At 40.4% G+C, this 19,245-nt stretch overlaps 1 protein-coding gene across 1 annotated transcript in view; it reads left to right on the forward strand.

Moving 5' to 3' along the window:
* The window catches only part of Fife (regulating synaptic membrane exocytosis protein fife), a 969,278-nt gene that overhangs the window by 485,524 nt on the left and 464,509 nt on the right, over nt 1-19,245 (forward strand). Inside the window, exon 9 of the mRNA XM_068225089.1 lies at nt 9,619-9,924. Coding sequence (XP_068081190.1) covers nt 9,619-9,924 — 306 coding nt within the window. The remainder of the gene's footprint in view (nt 1-9,618; nt 9,925-19,245) is intronic.

The raw sequence follows: 19,245 nt of genomic DNA on the forward strand, positions 1-19,245 counted from the left end.
TGTGGTCACAAATGTGTTACGTAGGATGAGCCAGGAAACGAAGAATAATACTATTTTCCACCCATTACGCTTTTTCGAGAAGCACAGAAATGCCGGTATTTCGCATTGGAAAGGGAGTTTTCTGATATGCAAATAATAACAATAACAATAATAATAATAATAATAATAATAATAATAATAATAATAATAATAATAATAATAATAATAATAATAATAATAATAATAATAATAATAATAATAATAATAATAATAATAATAGCAAAGTCATCTCCATACAGGCAACGATGGTCCTTGGAGGAGAGGAAGGTAAAGGTTTCCACTAAATGTAACCTCGTCATTTGATGTGGTAGAGTGTTTAGCTCTACGCGCGGCCGCCTTTGCCCCCAAGAATTAACCTGGAACTCATTTCTGGTGTAGGCTGATTGAAACTCAGGGCCACGTGCACCTCCAGAAGTGCAAATCTTGTTTCTAAAATTTTTCGACTCCCTTATGGGGAGTCGAACCCACGTCCTTCCGGATGAACCGAACATGTCTTTACCGCCTCGGCCAGGCAGCACATAATAATAATAATAATAATAATAATAATAATAATAATAATAATAATAATAATAATAATAATAATAGCAATAATAATAATAATAATAATAATAATAATAATAATAATAATACCGGGCGAGTTGGCCGTGCGCGTAGAGGCGCGCGGCTGTGAGCTTGCATCCGGGGGATAGTAGATTCGAATCCCACTACCGGCAGCCCTGAATATGGTTTTTCGTGGTTTCCCATTTTCACACCAGGCAAATGCTGGGACTGTACCTTAATTAAGGCCACGGCCGCTTCCTTCCAACTCCTAGGCCTTTCCTATCCCATCGTCGCTATAAAACATATCTGTGTCGGTGCGACGTAAAGCCCCTAGCAAAATAATAATAATAATAATAATAATACAGTAGAAAGGTGTGTGGCCTCCAGAGAGGCCTGATGCAGGTCTTTCGAGTTTACATCTTGTAGGTGACCTGCGTGTCAACGAGGATGGGGCTCCACTTAGGATGCATTCTAATGTTGAAGACGGCACACATGCTCAGCCCCCGAGCCATCGAAATTAACCTATGAAGGTTAAAATCGCCGACATAGCCGGGAGTCGATCCCGGGAACACTTCAACCAAAGGCCAGAACGCTAACCATTTAGCCATGGAGCCAAACAACGTGCAACTGACTATACTCGTTTATAAACAGAAGACCAAGGTGAGTGTAAAATCTCAGTATTGGAAATTCATTGGGTCAGTACTTGCCATTTTAGCTATTTCGCAATGAGAGGCCAGAAATGGTGTCCTTACTTTTTTGGTGCATCATGCTGTAGAAAGAAACCTGTCGGAAAATTAATAAACTCTAAATATTTTGGGATTTAAACTCTTAAATATCAAAAGTCCTTCTACTGGTACACGGGACTTCCAGTTAAAGGTTCAACATTATAAACGCCCTTTCGATTTGAAATCCTTTCTTCACTACACAAATTCATATGGAGAAACAGACATCACGTTAAGAATGGTGCTAAGGCATAGATGACACACGGCGGAAACTATTAAATAGTAGTATATCATCCAGTCTTTGGACATAAGATGCCACTGAGTGAATTGGCCACGTGGTTTCAGTCACGCACATGTGATCTTGCATTCGGAAGATGGTGGGTTCGAATCCCGATGTCAGCAGCTCTGCAGTTGTTTTTTACGTTTTCCCATTTTCACACAAGGCTGTACCATAAGTAAACCCACGGTCGCTTCCTTCCAATCCACTCGTCCCTTCCTTTCTTCTTTTATTATTATTATTATTATTATTATTATTATTATTATTATTATTATTATTATTATTATTATTATTATTATTATTTAATCCGTTTACGCTCCAGGGCTAGATTTATCCCCGGACTCAACGAGGGATCCTACCTCTACCACCTCAAGAGCAGTGTCCTTGAACGTGAAACATTTGACCGAAGGGATACAACTGGAAAGGAAGACAAGTACCTCGGACCTCACCTGCTGAGCTGAACAGGGCCCTTGTGGGGAATGAGAAGATTGGAGGGATAGGCAAGGAAGAGGGAAGGAAGCGGCCGTGGCCTTAACTTAGGTACGGTTCCGGCATTTGCCTGGAGAGAAATGGGAAACCACGGAAAACCACTTCGAGGATAGCTTAGTTGGGAATCGGACACCGTCCACTCATTTGACCTCCAGTTCGAGTCCTAGTACCACTTTTCAAATTTCGTGGTAGAGCTGAGAATCGAATTGAGAGCTCCCGAGGTGCCAGCTAATCGCACTAGCCACTACACCACACAGGCGGACTTTTTCTTTCCAGACAATCCCGTATCTTAGAAAGATGTCCCAGTGTTCCGAAAGACTTTGTTGTCACTGAGATGTTCAGTTGAGCTCACGTGGATATGTCCCTACCTACTCTCACCCACAATTAAAATTCTTAAACTGACCGGGAGTTTATACCAGTGCTTCCAAGTCTATTAATATGTATGTGCCTGGCTTCAGCGTACCGACCTTCGTTTTAGAAGTCTCAGGGTTCAATATGTAATAACATATTGAGAAAAGCAAATGGAAACTCAGCCCTCATTTCCCTAGTTCATCTCTTCAGAGACCGCTAGACCACCTATGATAGATGATAGTGGAGTTGTTGGGAGTGCAACCAGCGTACGAGCTGAGGTTTATTCTCACCTATTGTACATGCAGTAAATTCTGTTGAACTCCAAATGCCAAGCTAACAGAAATCCGGGATGACCTAAGAGGACATCAATTCAACATTCATAGTAGTTCCATACGCTGCTTCAAGCAGTGGGAGGAGAGACGGCAGGCGTCAGGTGCCTCTACACATTAGAGACTCTGCATTATGCATTGCCAGCACGCGGCCATTACTCACAGGCACGCCAACCGAGTTAAGATTGGAGCCGCTCTATGGCAGTTCAGGTCACACTCCACTTCTTTCGCTACTTTTGCCGATAGCGAGAGAGGTGGAACTTCAAACCAAGTACTATGGCTTCCTGGCAGTGGATCAAGTCTAACCGACTGTATAGGGTGGAGATTATCTATACTAATATACAGGGTGAAGCGAAATTCGTGCACTCGGGCGTCGCAGCGCGACTCCTCACATGCCAGCAATAAAAAAATGTCTCACAAAAGTTCGTCCTGCGAGTATATCCGGGAGAAAAAGGTCGTTGAAGAGTGACAATCTGGCAACACTGTAACCACGTGTACGGTAACTACCTCTGTCAGCACATATAAGCCGTGATGTACAGTTGGTACACTGGATAGCGTTTTGGGTTATCATGCAGGAGGTCGAGGGTTCGATCCTGGATTGAGGCGCTTTATATTTGCTAATTTCCATCGGACATTATATACTGTAATACAGTAAGACACCGTTTCTTATGTCACATATATCCTACATTTACAAAATTTAGTAACGCTGCACACGTTGTAACGCATCTAGCAGATGAAGTGGTGCGAATAAATTCACGCCCACGACGTGGAAAGAGCGTCTTTCAAAGCTGACCAATGAACACGAATGTTCGACCATTTCTAGGATCGTAGTATGTAAGTGCAAATGGTTTCTACAGAACCCTCTGCAATCGCTGTTGACGATTAAGATGACAGATACCATACCACCTGGACTACATTTAAGAATTTAAAAAAACATACGCCTCAACCCAGGATCGACCCCTCGACCTCCTGCATGCTAACCCAAAACTCTATCCACTGCACCAACTGTACAACGCGGCTACTACGTGCTAACAGAGGTAGTTACCGTACACGTGGTTACAGTGTTGCCAGATTGCCACTCTTCAACGACCTTTTTCTCCCGGATATACTCGCAGGACGAACTTTTGTGAGAGACATTTTTTTATTGCTGGCATGTGAGGAGTCGCGCTGCGACGCCCGAGTGCGCGAATTACGCTTTACCCTGTATAAAGAGGTAAAGTTTGTATGTAATGGCTAATCTCAGGAACTACTGGACCGATTCTCAGAAATATTTTACTAATGTAATAATATTCATTATCCCTGAGGGACATGGGCTGTACTTTATTTTAAAAACAATTCGAAAGGGGGCACGGGGGAGATATAAAAATATAATAACTTATTGCAGCCAATGGCCATACACACAATAATACACAATGATTAGTTTACATAGGTAATTAAATTCCATAGGTAACAATGTACATAGTCAGATAGTCATTGTCAGGTACTCACTAGCAGTCATAGTGGGGATCGACTTCCGTTCCGTTTGTGGAACCTCTTATAAAACTCCTTTCGAGCTCCTTTAGGTTAAATCCTCTCTTGGGTCACGTAGCGTTACACACAGCGGGCGTAGGCCCATTGGTTGTTCTATATGTGGGAGTGCATTTAAGCGGTCGTTTTTCTTAGGGACACATTGATAGTCATAATGATAGAAGGCTGTTCCAATGTCTCACGTGTGGGGTGGCTTTTAAGGGGCGAGGGAGATAATGACCTAAGTGCGTTTGCTGATCATACTGGGAGACGACTACCCTAGCGTTCAGCTTGTAAGCAGGTCTGTACAGTGGTGTTCGTCTGTTCGCAAATTAGACATTCATATGACCTCTTATCACTGTGCGTTACAATATGTGTCTGTGGCAGAGCTCAGCGTAAATGTCCTCTCACAGATGGAGATATAAAAATACTAGGCTAATATAGGCGAAATACCGAATTTGATAAAATGGGAGGGGGTATACAATTTCTAATCACATGTAATATTACTCGTATAGATCATGTCTAAAACTCTGATTTTACATAGATCTGATGGCTGGTTCGAGGTCCGCTAAGCCTATACAAAGGTCATTGAGGAACTATCTGACTGTGAGATAACTACCTCGGCCTAGTAAGTCAAGAATATCACGCGTTTCCTCATAATCGGCATCGGGGTGACCAGTGGTCGCTCGACAGAGCAACGTCTATCAAGGCTGTGTCACTATGGAGGGTTATGTTATTTACTGCATTTTATTTTGTGTTATAGTTTTATTTTAAGTATTTTATTTTGTATTTGATCTATTTCAATAGCTTTTTGTTGGTATAAAAGTAGTTACTGTATAACGAATTCATGCTAACGGGTTCGTTCCTGGCTCATTCTGGTGGTATTTGAAGGTGCTCAAATGCGTCAACCTGCTATCTGTGGATTTACCGCCACGTTAAATAATCCTTGAGGGACAAATTCTGGCACTTTGGCATCTCGGAAAACCGTAAAAGTATTGTCAATATTAATATTATTATTACTTATTGTTCCACCGCCTGTAGCTCTTTCTAGAAGGGCTTTCAAGACCACTCACTAAAGCTATGCCTTTTATCCATTCTCTCCAACATGTATAAATGTTCCATTTTCTTTCATTCCCATGGTTTTCCAAAACATTTGGCACCTGCCGCAATCTTACAACGGAATAAACATGAAGTAAAAATTCTTACCTTCAGTAATATATTCTGAAATTGTTTAACTGTTTTCTCCAAAATCAAGCAGTTGTGAGTACAAATGAAATGAAGTGGCGTATGGTTTTTAGTGCCGAGAGTGTCCGAGAACATGTTCGGGCTCGTCTGGTCCAGGTCTTTTGATTTAACGCCCTAGGCGACCTGTTCGTCGTAATGAGGATGAAATGATGATGAAGACAACACATACGCCCAGCCCTCATGCCAGCGAAATTAACCAATGAAGGTTAAAATTCCTGACCCTGCCGGGAATCGAAACCCTCTGACTAAAGTGGCCATTACGCTAACCATTTAGCCATGGAACCATACTGTGAGTACAAACATCTCTACTATATTTCTATATGACCCTGTGCGGAGACCGTTCATTAAATGAAATAGTTTGGCTCCCGGCTATATCGGCAAACCGCTCAACGTTTCAGTGAAGCCCTGTTGTATACTACAACAGAGTATGAAATCCGGTCGAGTCTGTTTATGTTCGGTCTTTTCTGTCTATATGTGTAAAATGTGTCCCTCCATTGTTCGCCATAGAATAGTACTACAACCACCACCACCACCACGACAAGCAACAAGAACGAGTCAGTCATACGGTATGGTGTTTTATTTGCTTTAATTGGTATGAGTGAGAAAATGATTATTACTCACTAGTTATTAACTAATATAATATTTTTCGTTAGCAGAATGATAATAATACTGTCAGAATACAATATGTGCAATATGTAAATAATTTAGAACAATAATAAATCCCCCTGCTTATGGCATTTTTAAAATTTGATTTACGTCGCGCCGACACAGATAGGTTTTATGGGATAGGAAGGGGCTAGGAGAGAGAAGGGATCAGCCGTGGGTTTAATCCAGGTACAGCCCAGCATTTTCCTGGTGTAAAAATTGGAAAGCACGGAAAGCCATATTCAGGGCTACCGACAGAGGGGTTCGAACCCACTATCTTCCGAATACAATACTGGCCGCACTTAAGCGATTGCAGCTATCGAGCTCGGTGCATTAATTTAAAGGAGTCTGGATTTTTAAGAACAAATAGGTTACAATGCAAGTAGTAAGTATATTCTATCCCGCGCAACGGTTCTGTAGTAAGATTTCCATAATATGAGGGGTAAGGCCTATTAGATTTATAAATCTCATAACTGTAGAGCGAGCTGTTCGCCACTTGCTGCTTGCCAAATAAGTGTGCATTCTAACCTATTAGTGCTCAAAAAATCCACGAGTTACGAATCGCAAATACCTTTGGACTCAATCTGTGTCATCGCTTATAGACCAGTACCACATAAGGTCGAAATACAAATTTTACACCAGAAAGAAGAAAAGAAATAGAACTATAAAAATAAACCCTAGACATTAGTCTCTTATAATGAAATAGCTCAGAATTTTAAATATAAGAAAAACATTTTTGTACATATTTTTCCATGTTAGTTACATGAAATTGAACAGACGTATTTGGCTGCATTGCGTTCCTCAAGCTATGGTATTCACAGGGGCAAGCTAGGTCAGCTATGAAATATTCGGCTGAGTACAAATGCCGCATCATGTTCGCTGGCCGGTCCAAGCCGAACCGAGACTAAATCAGTATCTGCAGGACTTAAATCTCCACTCTTTTAATTCAGATAATGGATGGATCAGTTTATGCTTTTTTTGCTAGTGGCTTTACCTCGCGCCGACACCGATAGGTCATATGGCGACGATAGGATAGGAAAGGCCTAGGAGTTGGAAGGAAGCGGCCGTGGCCTTATTTAAGGTACAGCCCCAGCAATTGCCTGGTGTGAAAATGGGAAATCACGGAAAACCATCCTCAGGGCTGCCGACAGTGGGATTCGAATCCACTATCTCCCGGATGCAAGCTCACAGCCGCGTGCCCCTAACCGCACGGCCAACTCGCCCGGTGATCAGTTTACGATATGCGTGTTTCGACCAAGGAGTCCCGAACTAAGTCACGCATATTCGCTGACTGGAATAGTTGTGTTAGAATGTTTCGACCAGCATTCCTGTCCAACCTTGCCTAGTCAACTTTTATAAGTTTTATGCGATTTAGTGAGTCACATTTTTTATTCTTTCATATCTCTACCATTACTCTTCCTCAGACACTTTTACTATGAGATTTCCTTCTTTTACTTTTTTCTTCCTTTCTTCATTCGCGAGCCTGACGGCCTCTGTATAAGCGCATCTTAATGAATCATCAATGTTACAAACATCTCTGCAGCCTAGATGGTTCGACATCTCCATTACGCTTTTATTTAATGTGCATTCATCCCTAAAAGATGAGTGATAGTTGAGTTGTATAAATACTGAATTCTCACCAAATCATCCCCTGTTCGAATCCCGGTTAAGCTTGTGGGAATTTTGGAATGAAACTGCACGTCCCTATAGTACGGAATCCATGTAAAACTCGAGGTCCTTCGGCTATGTTCACGATACCAACAGTCATTTAATACACTACTACAAACTTTGTTGTCTTGTCTCTTCCATTCATCCCCACCTATCTCTGGTTTGCTTTAAAGGGCAGTCGATGTATCTGGGCATTCATAAAGCAAGTAAGTATAACATGAAGAGGTCTGACTCATCGAAGAATCAGACAGGCAGTTTATAAGGGAAGGATCATGAAGGAATACATTGAGTTTATTATATTTATCCTAATGCAACTGAGAAATTAACCAAAAATGTGTTAAGATAGAAATCATGCTGTCCAATGTCGACTTAATTTTCAATCTGTCGAACATAAGATGCAAATTTATGAAAACGCTATTGCATAACTGAAAAACAACACAGTTTACTAACAACAGAATTGCACGTTTTGTTCCATAAAAATGCAATGATAGAAATGACAGTAAGTCATTTGACAGAATCTGAGTATGTTCTTATAAAAATGAAGTAGCCTACTGTATGCCATTCTGTCATTAATAAATAGTTTTTCCTTTTTAGACATATACTATTGGTTTCATAAATTGGTATATTCTGTTTGGCAGACTGATAAACTTAAAATGTTTACGAAGGGTGCATAATCACACTGAACTCGACGTTCTTAGGTCCCTATTTACTCCTCGCATGTGGTATGTTCTGGGATTTGTTAGTTTTAACACGAAGTGAGATAAGATTTGGAAAGTAAACTGCATTACGTGTGATAAATTTCATATTTGAGCCCGTACTGCCGTTAAGTATTAACTTTTTAAATCCTTACATCCAATGTTACATTCATCAAAAGTCCACCCTTCTTTAACTCATTTCATGAAGCTAATATTAAGTGGGACATTAACTTGCACAGCCTAAGTTTACAATCAATAATGTGTGCAATTTTTTTACAATGTTTTATAATAAGCACGAGCAATTCATTTTATAAAGCCACTCATGTAGCATTAAGTCTTTGCAATCCACAGACACAGTGATATATTAACCTGTTTAACATTTGGACGTTGTGATTCACATCATATTCATGTTCGTGTCACTTTTAAGGCTCATTCAACACCAGGGTTTTGTTGACAAGACGCCAACACGTCGTGCTGCAACTGAATATACAAACGTTTAATCTAATGGTTTTATCGTATCCTTACTGTATTTTTAATGACCTTTTTGTGACTGAAGATGTCTCGAAGGCGGGACGAAACATGTTTCATTAATAAAATTCAGGAAACTCAATTGTCAAAAATGACCAGTGTTTCGCACAGAGTGCGGCATGGGCTCATCAGTTGGATACCGCACCTTTTCCAAGACACTGGCCGGCTAGCACGCCGGTAGCGACACCACTGCAAACACTGGTCATTTTTGACGATTGAGTTTCCTGAATTTTATTTTTAGCTATGTTTCATTAATTTTTTTAATTTAGTCATATCAATTAAGACGAGTTATTGTACTGTTAAGGTGGAACATTGGATGTAAGCTTTACACAAGTCAAAGGAAACTTCAGTTGAAACCTTTACCTTTTATTAGAGCACTATTTCGTTTTACGTAATTATTTATGGCTACATCTATTACTGTATATGAAATCAACTGAACAAGTGATCAAGTTACCTTGAGACCTCATTCTCCTGAATTTCTAGAAATTCCCTCCCACTGACACACATGGAATCTTCCGCATAAGCAAATGGAACCTGCCCGTTTCTTATTTTGTAACTCGTGATTGCTTCATTGATCTTCCTAGGTCTGCCTGTGCAACTACCGCGGCGGGCCTCTGCCTACGATGTTTATGCGACGCGCGGTGGGGACGGAGGTAGCGGGGGAAGTGGTCTCAATGCCCTGGCCATGGCCGCGGCGGTGGCAGCCGTTTCCCGCCAGCAGCAGCCGTCGCCCCAGCAACAGGTCTCTCGCTATGGCAACGGCGCCATAGCCGACCCAGATGACGCCCCCAGCCAGGCTAGCATCGCGCCCGGCACTACAGGACGCAGGCCGTCGTTTCGTGCAGTAAAAACTCCAGCGATGTACGACCGTGATGACACTGAAGGCTCTGGCAGCTACAAGAAAGAAGAGCAGCCAGGTGAGGATTCACTTTCCTTACACTTCCATATGTTATGAATTACTGTTGCTATCGTTCTTCTTTCTGACTCTTTTAAAAGCTCGAGGTGCCAATCTCGAGAAAATCTATCTGAAAACATTTGTTCTTCTGGCATTTATAGTAGCTTATCAAACTGTCATTACCCACTGTATGGCATTAGAATGAAAATAAGTTAAAATCTCAGCATTCGTCATGAGTTAGTAGGGGAAGGATTACATGAAGGTTAACAATAGCTACAGGAAGTCACAATGACACGAGATGAAATCACTCAACTCAACCTTCCCCTTCTCTTATAGTACTGTATATGTCTTAACTCGCGTAAGTATAAATATGCGAATAACTTATTTTCTTCTACTTCACTGTAATCATTCTATTATTTTTTGTTATTCGTCCTTCTCTAGAATACTGGACACCTGAAGGTAAGCTTGAATATTTTTTTTGTTAGGGGCTTTACGTCACACCGACACAGATAGGTCTTATGGCGACGATGGGATAGGAAAGGCCTAGGAGTTGGAAGGAAGCGGCCGTGGCCTTAATTAAGGTACAGCCCCAGCATTTGCCTGGTGTGAAAATGGGAAACCACGGAAGACCATCTTCAGGGCTGCCGATAGTGGGATTCGAACCTACTATCTCCCGGATGCAAGCTCACAGCCACGCGCCTCTACGCGCACGGCCAACTCGCCCGGTGAATAACTTTGAGCACTGCTATTGAAAATAGGCACGTGTAATACGCGGTCACTGGCGAAATCACTGGCATATTTCAGTTGGCTCTGCATTGTACGTTAACATGAGATTGGTATAAATATATTTACCATCCATTTGCTTGGTTAGGTTGAAAGGTGGCCTTTCACTTCGTTTCTCTCCAGATCGTTAAGTTTCAGAATGGTGCATGGTACAGAGCCCCAAACTATCCGTAAGAACATACGCCTTCACACATCCTTCAATGACTACGTCTTAAAAACTCCAGACATGAGCACTATGAAGAGCATGCCTTTGAATAAGGCATTCACAGGGTGAATAGACGTCTTTCTTCGGATATTTCAAGATATGTATGGGGTCACTGGAGCACCCAGGCACATTTTGAGTTCTCTCCGTATACCCTTCCATATACCACGTATTGACTTGGAATCGAACCACGGCCATGTGAATAGAGAGCCAGCAACTGCGCTAATAACACCGTCGTCCTTATACTGTTATATGCGAGCACTGACGAAATTACTGGCATATTTCAGTTGGCTAACTTGTATCTGCATATCACCTACATATAAAATGAGAATATTTATACATGCATTTTCATGAAAAAATTGTCCTTCAGCTTTCAGTCTTTAATTGCGAATAGACTGAGCGCCTTCCTGATTTAATGACTGAAAATACGTCTACTTACTCATTTACATCGCAATATCTTATACGTCTTTATATAGAGCCCAAACATGTTTTTACTCAATACATGTTACACGCAACGCCCTTCCCCATCACCCCCATCTATTCAAGCACTTCAGAGCCATTGAAATCAGTTCGTCCGCAATCTTCAATCTCACTTCTTCATTTTCGACTTCTTCTTAATCCTTGCTGATAGCTATCTGCCACTGCTTCCACCGACTACCACAAGCAATCAAAATAAATACCGGGATACTTCCATCTTGTAGATCATATATATTTAATGGAACCACCCTCACCCTTGTTCAACAAAATGAGTCTGAGTACTTGAATAATGAGCAATGAGCACTAAACTCCTTTGAAAATAACGATGAATATTTTGACTGTTTACATCTTGATTCTAATTGTGTCACTGTTATACAAGAATACGCAGACCAAGTATTGGTGATTGTCCTCCTTCCACCCTCTCCTTTGTTGTTCTGCAGGCTAACATTTCAGACCTTCTCTCCACCAAGATTGTCTCTGACATTCTTACACAAACTGAGTACTGGAGAATGTCATCCATGTCTAATAGGGTAGGGTGCCATATATCCGGACGATCCAGATGATTTTGGACATAGCACATTGCTGTAAATATTTCTACCACTGAAATATATACAGTCTTATATTATATGGTTTAATGATACCAGTGGGTTTAATAACATTTAATTAATATTGCCCCTACCCTAATGGCACTGACTTCTATATATCGTTCGAAGTTATAATGTGATACTACGGATGTGTCTGTTCAATAATAATAATAATAATAATAATAATAATAATAATAATAATAATAATAATAATAATAACTTTCTACAGCTTATCAAAGTTATTTCTGGGTATGCTGGACCGGTGACTGTATGTCAGGTCGTATTTAGGATATGTATTATTCTGATTACTTAAAATATCTGGTAATAAAATGAAATGGCGTATGCCTTTAATGCGGGGAGTGTCCGAGGACAAGTTTGGCTCGCCAAGTGCAGGTGTTTTGATTTGACTCCCGTAGGTGACCTGCGCGTCGTGATGAGGATGAAATGATGATGAAGACAACAGATACACCCAGCCCCTGTGTGAGCGAAATTAATCAATTATGGTTAAAATCCCCAACCCGGCCGGGAATCGAACCCGGGACCCTCTGAACCGAAGGCCAGTACGCTGACCATTCAGCCAACGAGTCGGACTATAATAATAATAATAATCATAATAATAATAATAATAATAATAATAATAATAATAATAATAATAATAATAATAATAATAATAATAATAATAATAATAATAAATGCTACCTTAGTCAAACATTAAGATTTAAAGACATTATACCTGCAAGTCAATTTCGACGCTCTATTCCGTTTTTCTTAACCATATGGTAGAGAAAATGGAATGCTATTGGGTGGCCTTTAAATGAGACTGAATAAATTAATTCGGGAAAACGGTACATTTGTCGGAAGAGATCTTTTGCATGGCGACATAGTACAGCATGGAGTGCCAAGAGAACTTTTTTCTGTCCTTCAAAAATCCGAATACTTCTGTCCGGTTTGAGACCGCGATGTTGAGATCCGGTGTTGCATTTTCCCGACTCGTAGTTCGTTTATCAAAACTAGAGCCAAATAATCACATTTACGTTCACGTATATTCTCATCAGCAATCGAACAAAATATAGCTCATTCCAAGGCCTCCAGAGTCAAGCAGAAAGACGTTGACGAGTTAACTATGGAGGGTGACCATGATCTACTCAGTGTACAGCCGTCACTTTTGTCAAAATTATTCGGGTATGCAGCAATTTCTATCGCCTCGCGAACAATTGAGGCGTCTAGTATCAAAACCGGCCAAGTCACAAAATTTACGAAAATGAGTTAAGGTTATAAATTTGAAGTAGAAGTATAGCACTATCAGGTGAAACAAGAATATGCTTTAAAATCGTCCATGTCTTCATGTTATAGAGCACTGAATTCTCGGTCGTGCAACAGAATCGGCCAAGTCATGCAGCCAGTGAATTCAAAACCGGCCAAGTCAAGGAACGAGCGACAATCTTTATGATGCAGCATTATTGTCTGGAACTTTGTGTTGTTGCATTAAGCAACAATGTGATAATATCAGCAGGCAAAATTGTTCCTCGTAATGTATATTCTTTGAAGTCACAATATTTTGTTTTTTGTTCGTTTGCAACACTGATTTACGTATTCGCGGGCTTCTTACCGTTATTGGCGCCAAAGCAATCCTATTTCCGGTGTGCTCGTATTTTGTCATTATTGTGTGCTCTAACGTGGATATTGTTCCAAGTGGTGAACTGAAAAATTTACTTTCATACCTTGTGAAATTGTACAAAATTGCAACAAAAACGGCCAAGTCAAAATTTAAATTAACAAAAAAGATGGGTTAATTATGAGTTAGATTTCTCAAAACAACGGAACTTAAATATTAAACCATTAAGGATATAACTGTGAAAAAAAATCTTTTCTGACCATCATTGCTTTGTCTCTACAGGTTTTTCGTCCATATTGAAAAATATGCCTTGAGTGACTTCGCCGGTTTTGATACTAGACGCCTCAATTCTAGGATTAAAATGTTTATCTCTACAAATGACAGAAGTTGCATCAAAAATTATTCGATGGTCATTATATATAGCATGTTCTGCCACAGCATACTTCTCTGGCTGGCAAAAACGTAAGGCCCTGCAATATTCTTTAACCTTCGCTGCTACCTTCCTACCGTAAACCCACCCATACTGATAGATATCTTCATGGGTCCCTTATATATATTTGCTATTTGTTTTACATCGCACCGACGCAGATAGATCCTATGGGGACGATGGGGCAGGAAAGGCCTAGGAATGGGAAGGAAGCGGCCGTGGCCTTAATTAAGGTACAGCCCCAGCATTTGCCTCGTGCGAAAATGGGAAACTACGGAAAACCATATTCAGGGCTGCCGACAGTGGGGTTCGAACCCACTATCTCCCGGATGCGAGTTCACAGCTGCGCGTCTCTAACCGCACGCCCCTTTATATATTAAACTGTTGAATGTAGAACACTGACACTTTGCAGACGTACCTATTTATATCACCTTCACTGCCAGTCAAAAATTATTGAGATAAATTCTCTGTCTCTCGTGAAAAATGTGTAATTATGGATTAGGGCCACCTTCAACCAACCTATTCGGTTTTCAATAGGAGTAACTGTATCCAGCTTGGCTTGCTTGGTTTTTGACATGTGTAGTTAAGATCTTGATTTTATTTGTACTTTGTAGATTTCTACTGCTCAAGAGCAGAGACAATATGCTGTACAGTAAGCAAAAGCTGTGTCAGAGGCAGCGCCGCAAGTTTTATGGCATAGAATACGTCTTTATGTCAGAAGTGAAGTAGATCGAATTGGTACACAGTCGACAGGTCTGTAGAATCAGTCTAATGACACAGTGCCTACGTGATTACGTCTAGTGACAATTGGTCTACAATACTAAGTCCACTGTTGAACAACGTCCAACAATTCATAACGTCCACCTACCGTGTATTTACGTAATTTACACCATCAGAAAGTTGGTCTACACTAGAAGTCTAATTGTAGTATGTATACAACAACGTCTAAACGAAAGAAATTCGTAATATTAAAGGAAGAATACCGAAACTAATTAGTAATATTACAGTTCACAGATGTGTCATAACAGATATTCTACATTATCTTCCCCAATTTACAGAACACAGTTTCAAGCTGTAGCTCAAAGCTCTTGAGTAGCCGTTAATTTCACCACGTTCCTAAATAAGATGATGATGATGATGATGATGATGTTTTTTGTTTAAAGGAGCCTAACAGCTAAGTCAACGGCCCCTAATGGTACGAGGTGCAACGAAATGACTGACTAGAATCAAAAGCGAAAAATGACCATGAATCCAAAACAATCAGTGGATTCAATTCACAACTCCTTATTTTCGGAGATGATGCTTCTTGTCCAAAGGGGTCCTAAATCCAGGTCACCGTTCCCTCATAATATTGAAGCAGAACCATGGTATTCCTCCTATAACGGTACTAATCACAGGTAAGGTAGACTCCCTATATCACACATAATGGCAACACTCACAAGCAACGTTGATCCATGTGTTTCTCACACAGTGGTACTAATCACGGGCAGCAGTCAAATCCGTGGGTCCTCACTTAGTGGTAGGCCTACTAATCACAACCTAAGTAGACCCATGGTGTTCCTCATATTTCGGTACTACTCATAGGTAACGCAGACCCTTTCTGAACACAGTGCAATCAACCGGTGGGATACACACGATTTTACCTGTCACAGGCATCGCCCAGACCCATAAGTGTTCCTCACATAATGGTACTGTTCCTATGTAACTTAAACCCATGGTTTTCCTAGCAAGGTGGTGCAAACTGCAAGTAATGTCGGCCCATTGTGTTCTTCACGCAATGGTACTAATAACAAGTAATCTCATGGATCTAATTTCATCATCCCTTGGTCGTCCCTTTTAGTCACCTCTTATGACAGGAAGGGGATACCGTGGGTGTATTCTTTGTCCGTATCCCCCACGGGGGATCGTACCTAAATAATTTCATACCATTGTCTCTACCTGCCATTGATGTATTTCATACATTTATTTTTTAACGGGATGACGCAGTCTTTAATGCCTTGCCATTCTTAGTTACTACTCGTATTAGAACTTTCTGGCCGTTAAACTTAATATCATCAGACTTCATTTTGTAGACATTCTTTGCGATTAGACATTGTGTTTATTAGACTTAACAGCAACCGACTGAACGATCTTGAAGAATCAAATTATATGTAACAATAATATTTATTGAATATGGTTTGAAAGGGTTGTCCTCGTTAAGAAAATAATCACCACAAACACCGGACATGACAAATGTTTTATCGTACATAGTGACAACTGTATAGGGCTAATCGTTCAAGCATGAAAATAGCAGGTCCTCTCGCAGTTTATTTGAACTTCCAAAATCAAATCTAATTACATATATCCTTTTCCTGCTTGCATCGGTGGTAAACAAGTTTTCGTTACTAAGCAGAAAAGGCCATTCTAATGTTCCCGAATTCCAACAATACAACATCAGACAGTGTCGTTCGCAATTAACTGTTCAACAGGTATTTCTTGTCCAACTTCTGTGAGGGAAGGGTTCCTCACAAAAACAACCGCACCCTCCCGTAGGTACAGTTTCAAACAGAACCCTATCGAGCATGACTACCACACCAAGTGAATTTCATAACCTTCCTCAAATTATTCGTACCAATAAAGCTACCGGTCTTGATAGGTCCTCTTTTCTTGAAAATAATGCAACCAGAATTTGCGTCCATTTCTCTAAATTATTTAACAGATGTTTCGCCATGGGCTATTTTCCTACGACCTGGAAACAGGCAAATATTGTCCCACTACTCAAATCAGGCAACGAATTAATGTTTCATCTTACCGACCAATTTCTATTCTATCAACACTATTCTTTATCTTTGAAAAACTTATTCACCAGCGTCTACGCGCATTCACGTCGCCGTATATATCTCAACCAATCAGCATGGTTTCCTACCAGGTGATTCTTTTCTAACAAACCTGACCACTCTGCATAGTTTTGCATCACATTCCATTACAGCTAAATCACTGCTGGATATCAGCTATGTAGACATTTCAATAGCTATAGATTCTGTAGACCACACTCTGTTGCTCCATAAACTCTCCTGACCCTTCTTGCTGGATTCCTTCTTGGCAGAGAGTGATAATATCAAACCCATCATTCTCATGGTTACCAGTCACCTCCGGTGTCGCACAAAGCAGTTTTCTTGGCCCTTTGCTGTTTTCCTTGTTTACGGACGATCTGCCGTCCAAACTCAACGAAACAGCAGATACCGCACCGTACTGTAGGAATGTATGTTTGCATGATGTATTCGGGCACTCCTGCAGTATAATGTATTTAACATAAACATCGGGAAATGAACACAAGTACAATTGTTCTAATGGATTGGATATCTATATATGGCTGAGGGACGTGACAAATCCTAAGTAAAATAATGGTTAGGAAGTGCATTGTCAGATATGCGATGTTGCCCCTGCAGGTACAGTTTCAAACAGAACCCTATCGAGCATGACTACCACACCAAGTGAATTTCATAACCTTCCTCAAATTATTCGTACCAATAAAGCTACCGGTCTTGATAGGTCCTCTTTTCTTGAAAATAATGCAACCAGAATTTGCGTCCATCTCTCTAAATTATTTAACAGATGTTTCGCCATGGGCTATTTTCCTACGACCTGGAAACAGGCAAATATTGTCTCACTACTCAAATCAGGCAACGAATTAATGTTTCATCTTACCGACCAATTTCTATTCTATCAACACTATTCTTTATCTTTGAAAAACTTATTCACCAGCGTCTACGCGCATTCACGTCGCCGTATATATCTCAACCAATCAGCATGGTTTCCTACCAGGTGATTCTTTTCTAACAAACCTGACCACTCTGCATAGTTTCGCATCACATGCCATTGCAGCTAAATCACTGCTGGATATCAGATATGTAGACATTTCAATAGCTATAGATTCTGTAGACCACACTCTGTTGCTCCATAAACTCTCCTGACCCTTCTTGCTGGATTCCTTCTTGGCAGAGAGTGATAATATCAAACCCATCATTCTCATGGTTACCAGTCACCTCCGGTGTCGCACAAAGCAGTTTTCTTGGCCCTTTGCTGTTTTCTTTCTTTACGGACGATCTGCCGTCCAAACTCAACGAAACAGCAGATACCGCACCGTACTGTAGGAATGTATGTTTGCATGATGTATTCGGGCACTCCTGCAGTATAATGTATTTAACATAAACATCGGGAAATGAACACAATTACAATTGTTCTAATGGATTGGATATCTATATATGGCTGAGGGACGTGACCAATCCTAAGTAAAATAATGGTTAGGAAGTGCATTGTCAGATATGCGATGTTGCCCCTGCAGGTACAGTTTCAAACAGAACCCTATCGAGCATGACTACCACACCAAGTGAATTTCATAACCTTCCTCAAATTATTCGTACCAATAAAGCTACCGGTCTTGATAGGTCCTCTTTTCTTGAAAATAATGCAACCAGAATTTGCGTCCATCTATATTTATATTCAGTTATAAATAAGCACCGTATGAAATAATTTGTCTCCATCTATGTATAGGTTATACGTGAAATATTTCACTGTCACTTTCTCGTCTCACAGTTGACAGTTTGCCCCAGTTTCTTCCGACTGCCAGCTCCTATGACAATGGCAGCCTGTTAAAATTCTTCATCGAGATAATTTGCTTTACGAAATTGAACTCTGCCTCATGAAGCGGAGGTAAGTCCCACTGACAGTGCTAAACTAAAATCGATTAATGTAATCACATTGTCGTTGTAGGTCGCCCATGTGGCATTACCTTGTTAAGTGATTACAAACAGACAAAGGCTTTATTCTCCTCGAGTATCATCAAAGATACGATAAAATGTGCATATGCATTGAGCTCTCAATTACAAGATTACTACATCCACAAAACATTGTTGCTATCAGTGTATGCTAATGACATCCAAATAATTTTTATTGAATGGCTGCCGCAAACAAACACCTGTTTATCCTCTAGAAGCATGAGTACCACTGAAAGGAAATCTCATTAATTATCTGTGAATATATTTCTTGATCGTTGCCAGCATTACATAATTCAGTGTGAAAGGTCTGTCTGTTTCAACAATGTAACAGTTATTTATTTCTCGTGTTTGCTGCTTGAGAAATATAACTGCGATTTTTACTGAAAAAATTAAATCAGGATTATAACATCTTATCTCTTAATGGCGTCGTCACTGGCTTTCCATCAAGGTGCCCGCGATTCGAGTCTCGCT

Source organism: Anabrus simplex, chromosome 1 (assembly GCF_040414725.1).
Source record: "Anabrus simplex isolate iqAnaSimp1 chromosome 1, ASM4041472v1, whole genome shotgun sequence".
Classification (NCBI taxonomy): Eukaryota; Metazoa; Arthropoda; class Insecta; order Orthoptera; family Tettigoniidae; genus Anabrus; species Anabrus simplex.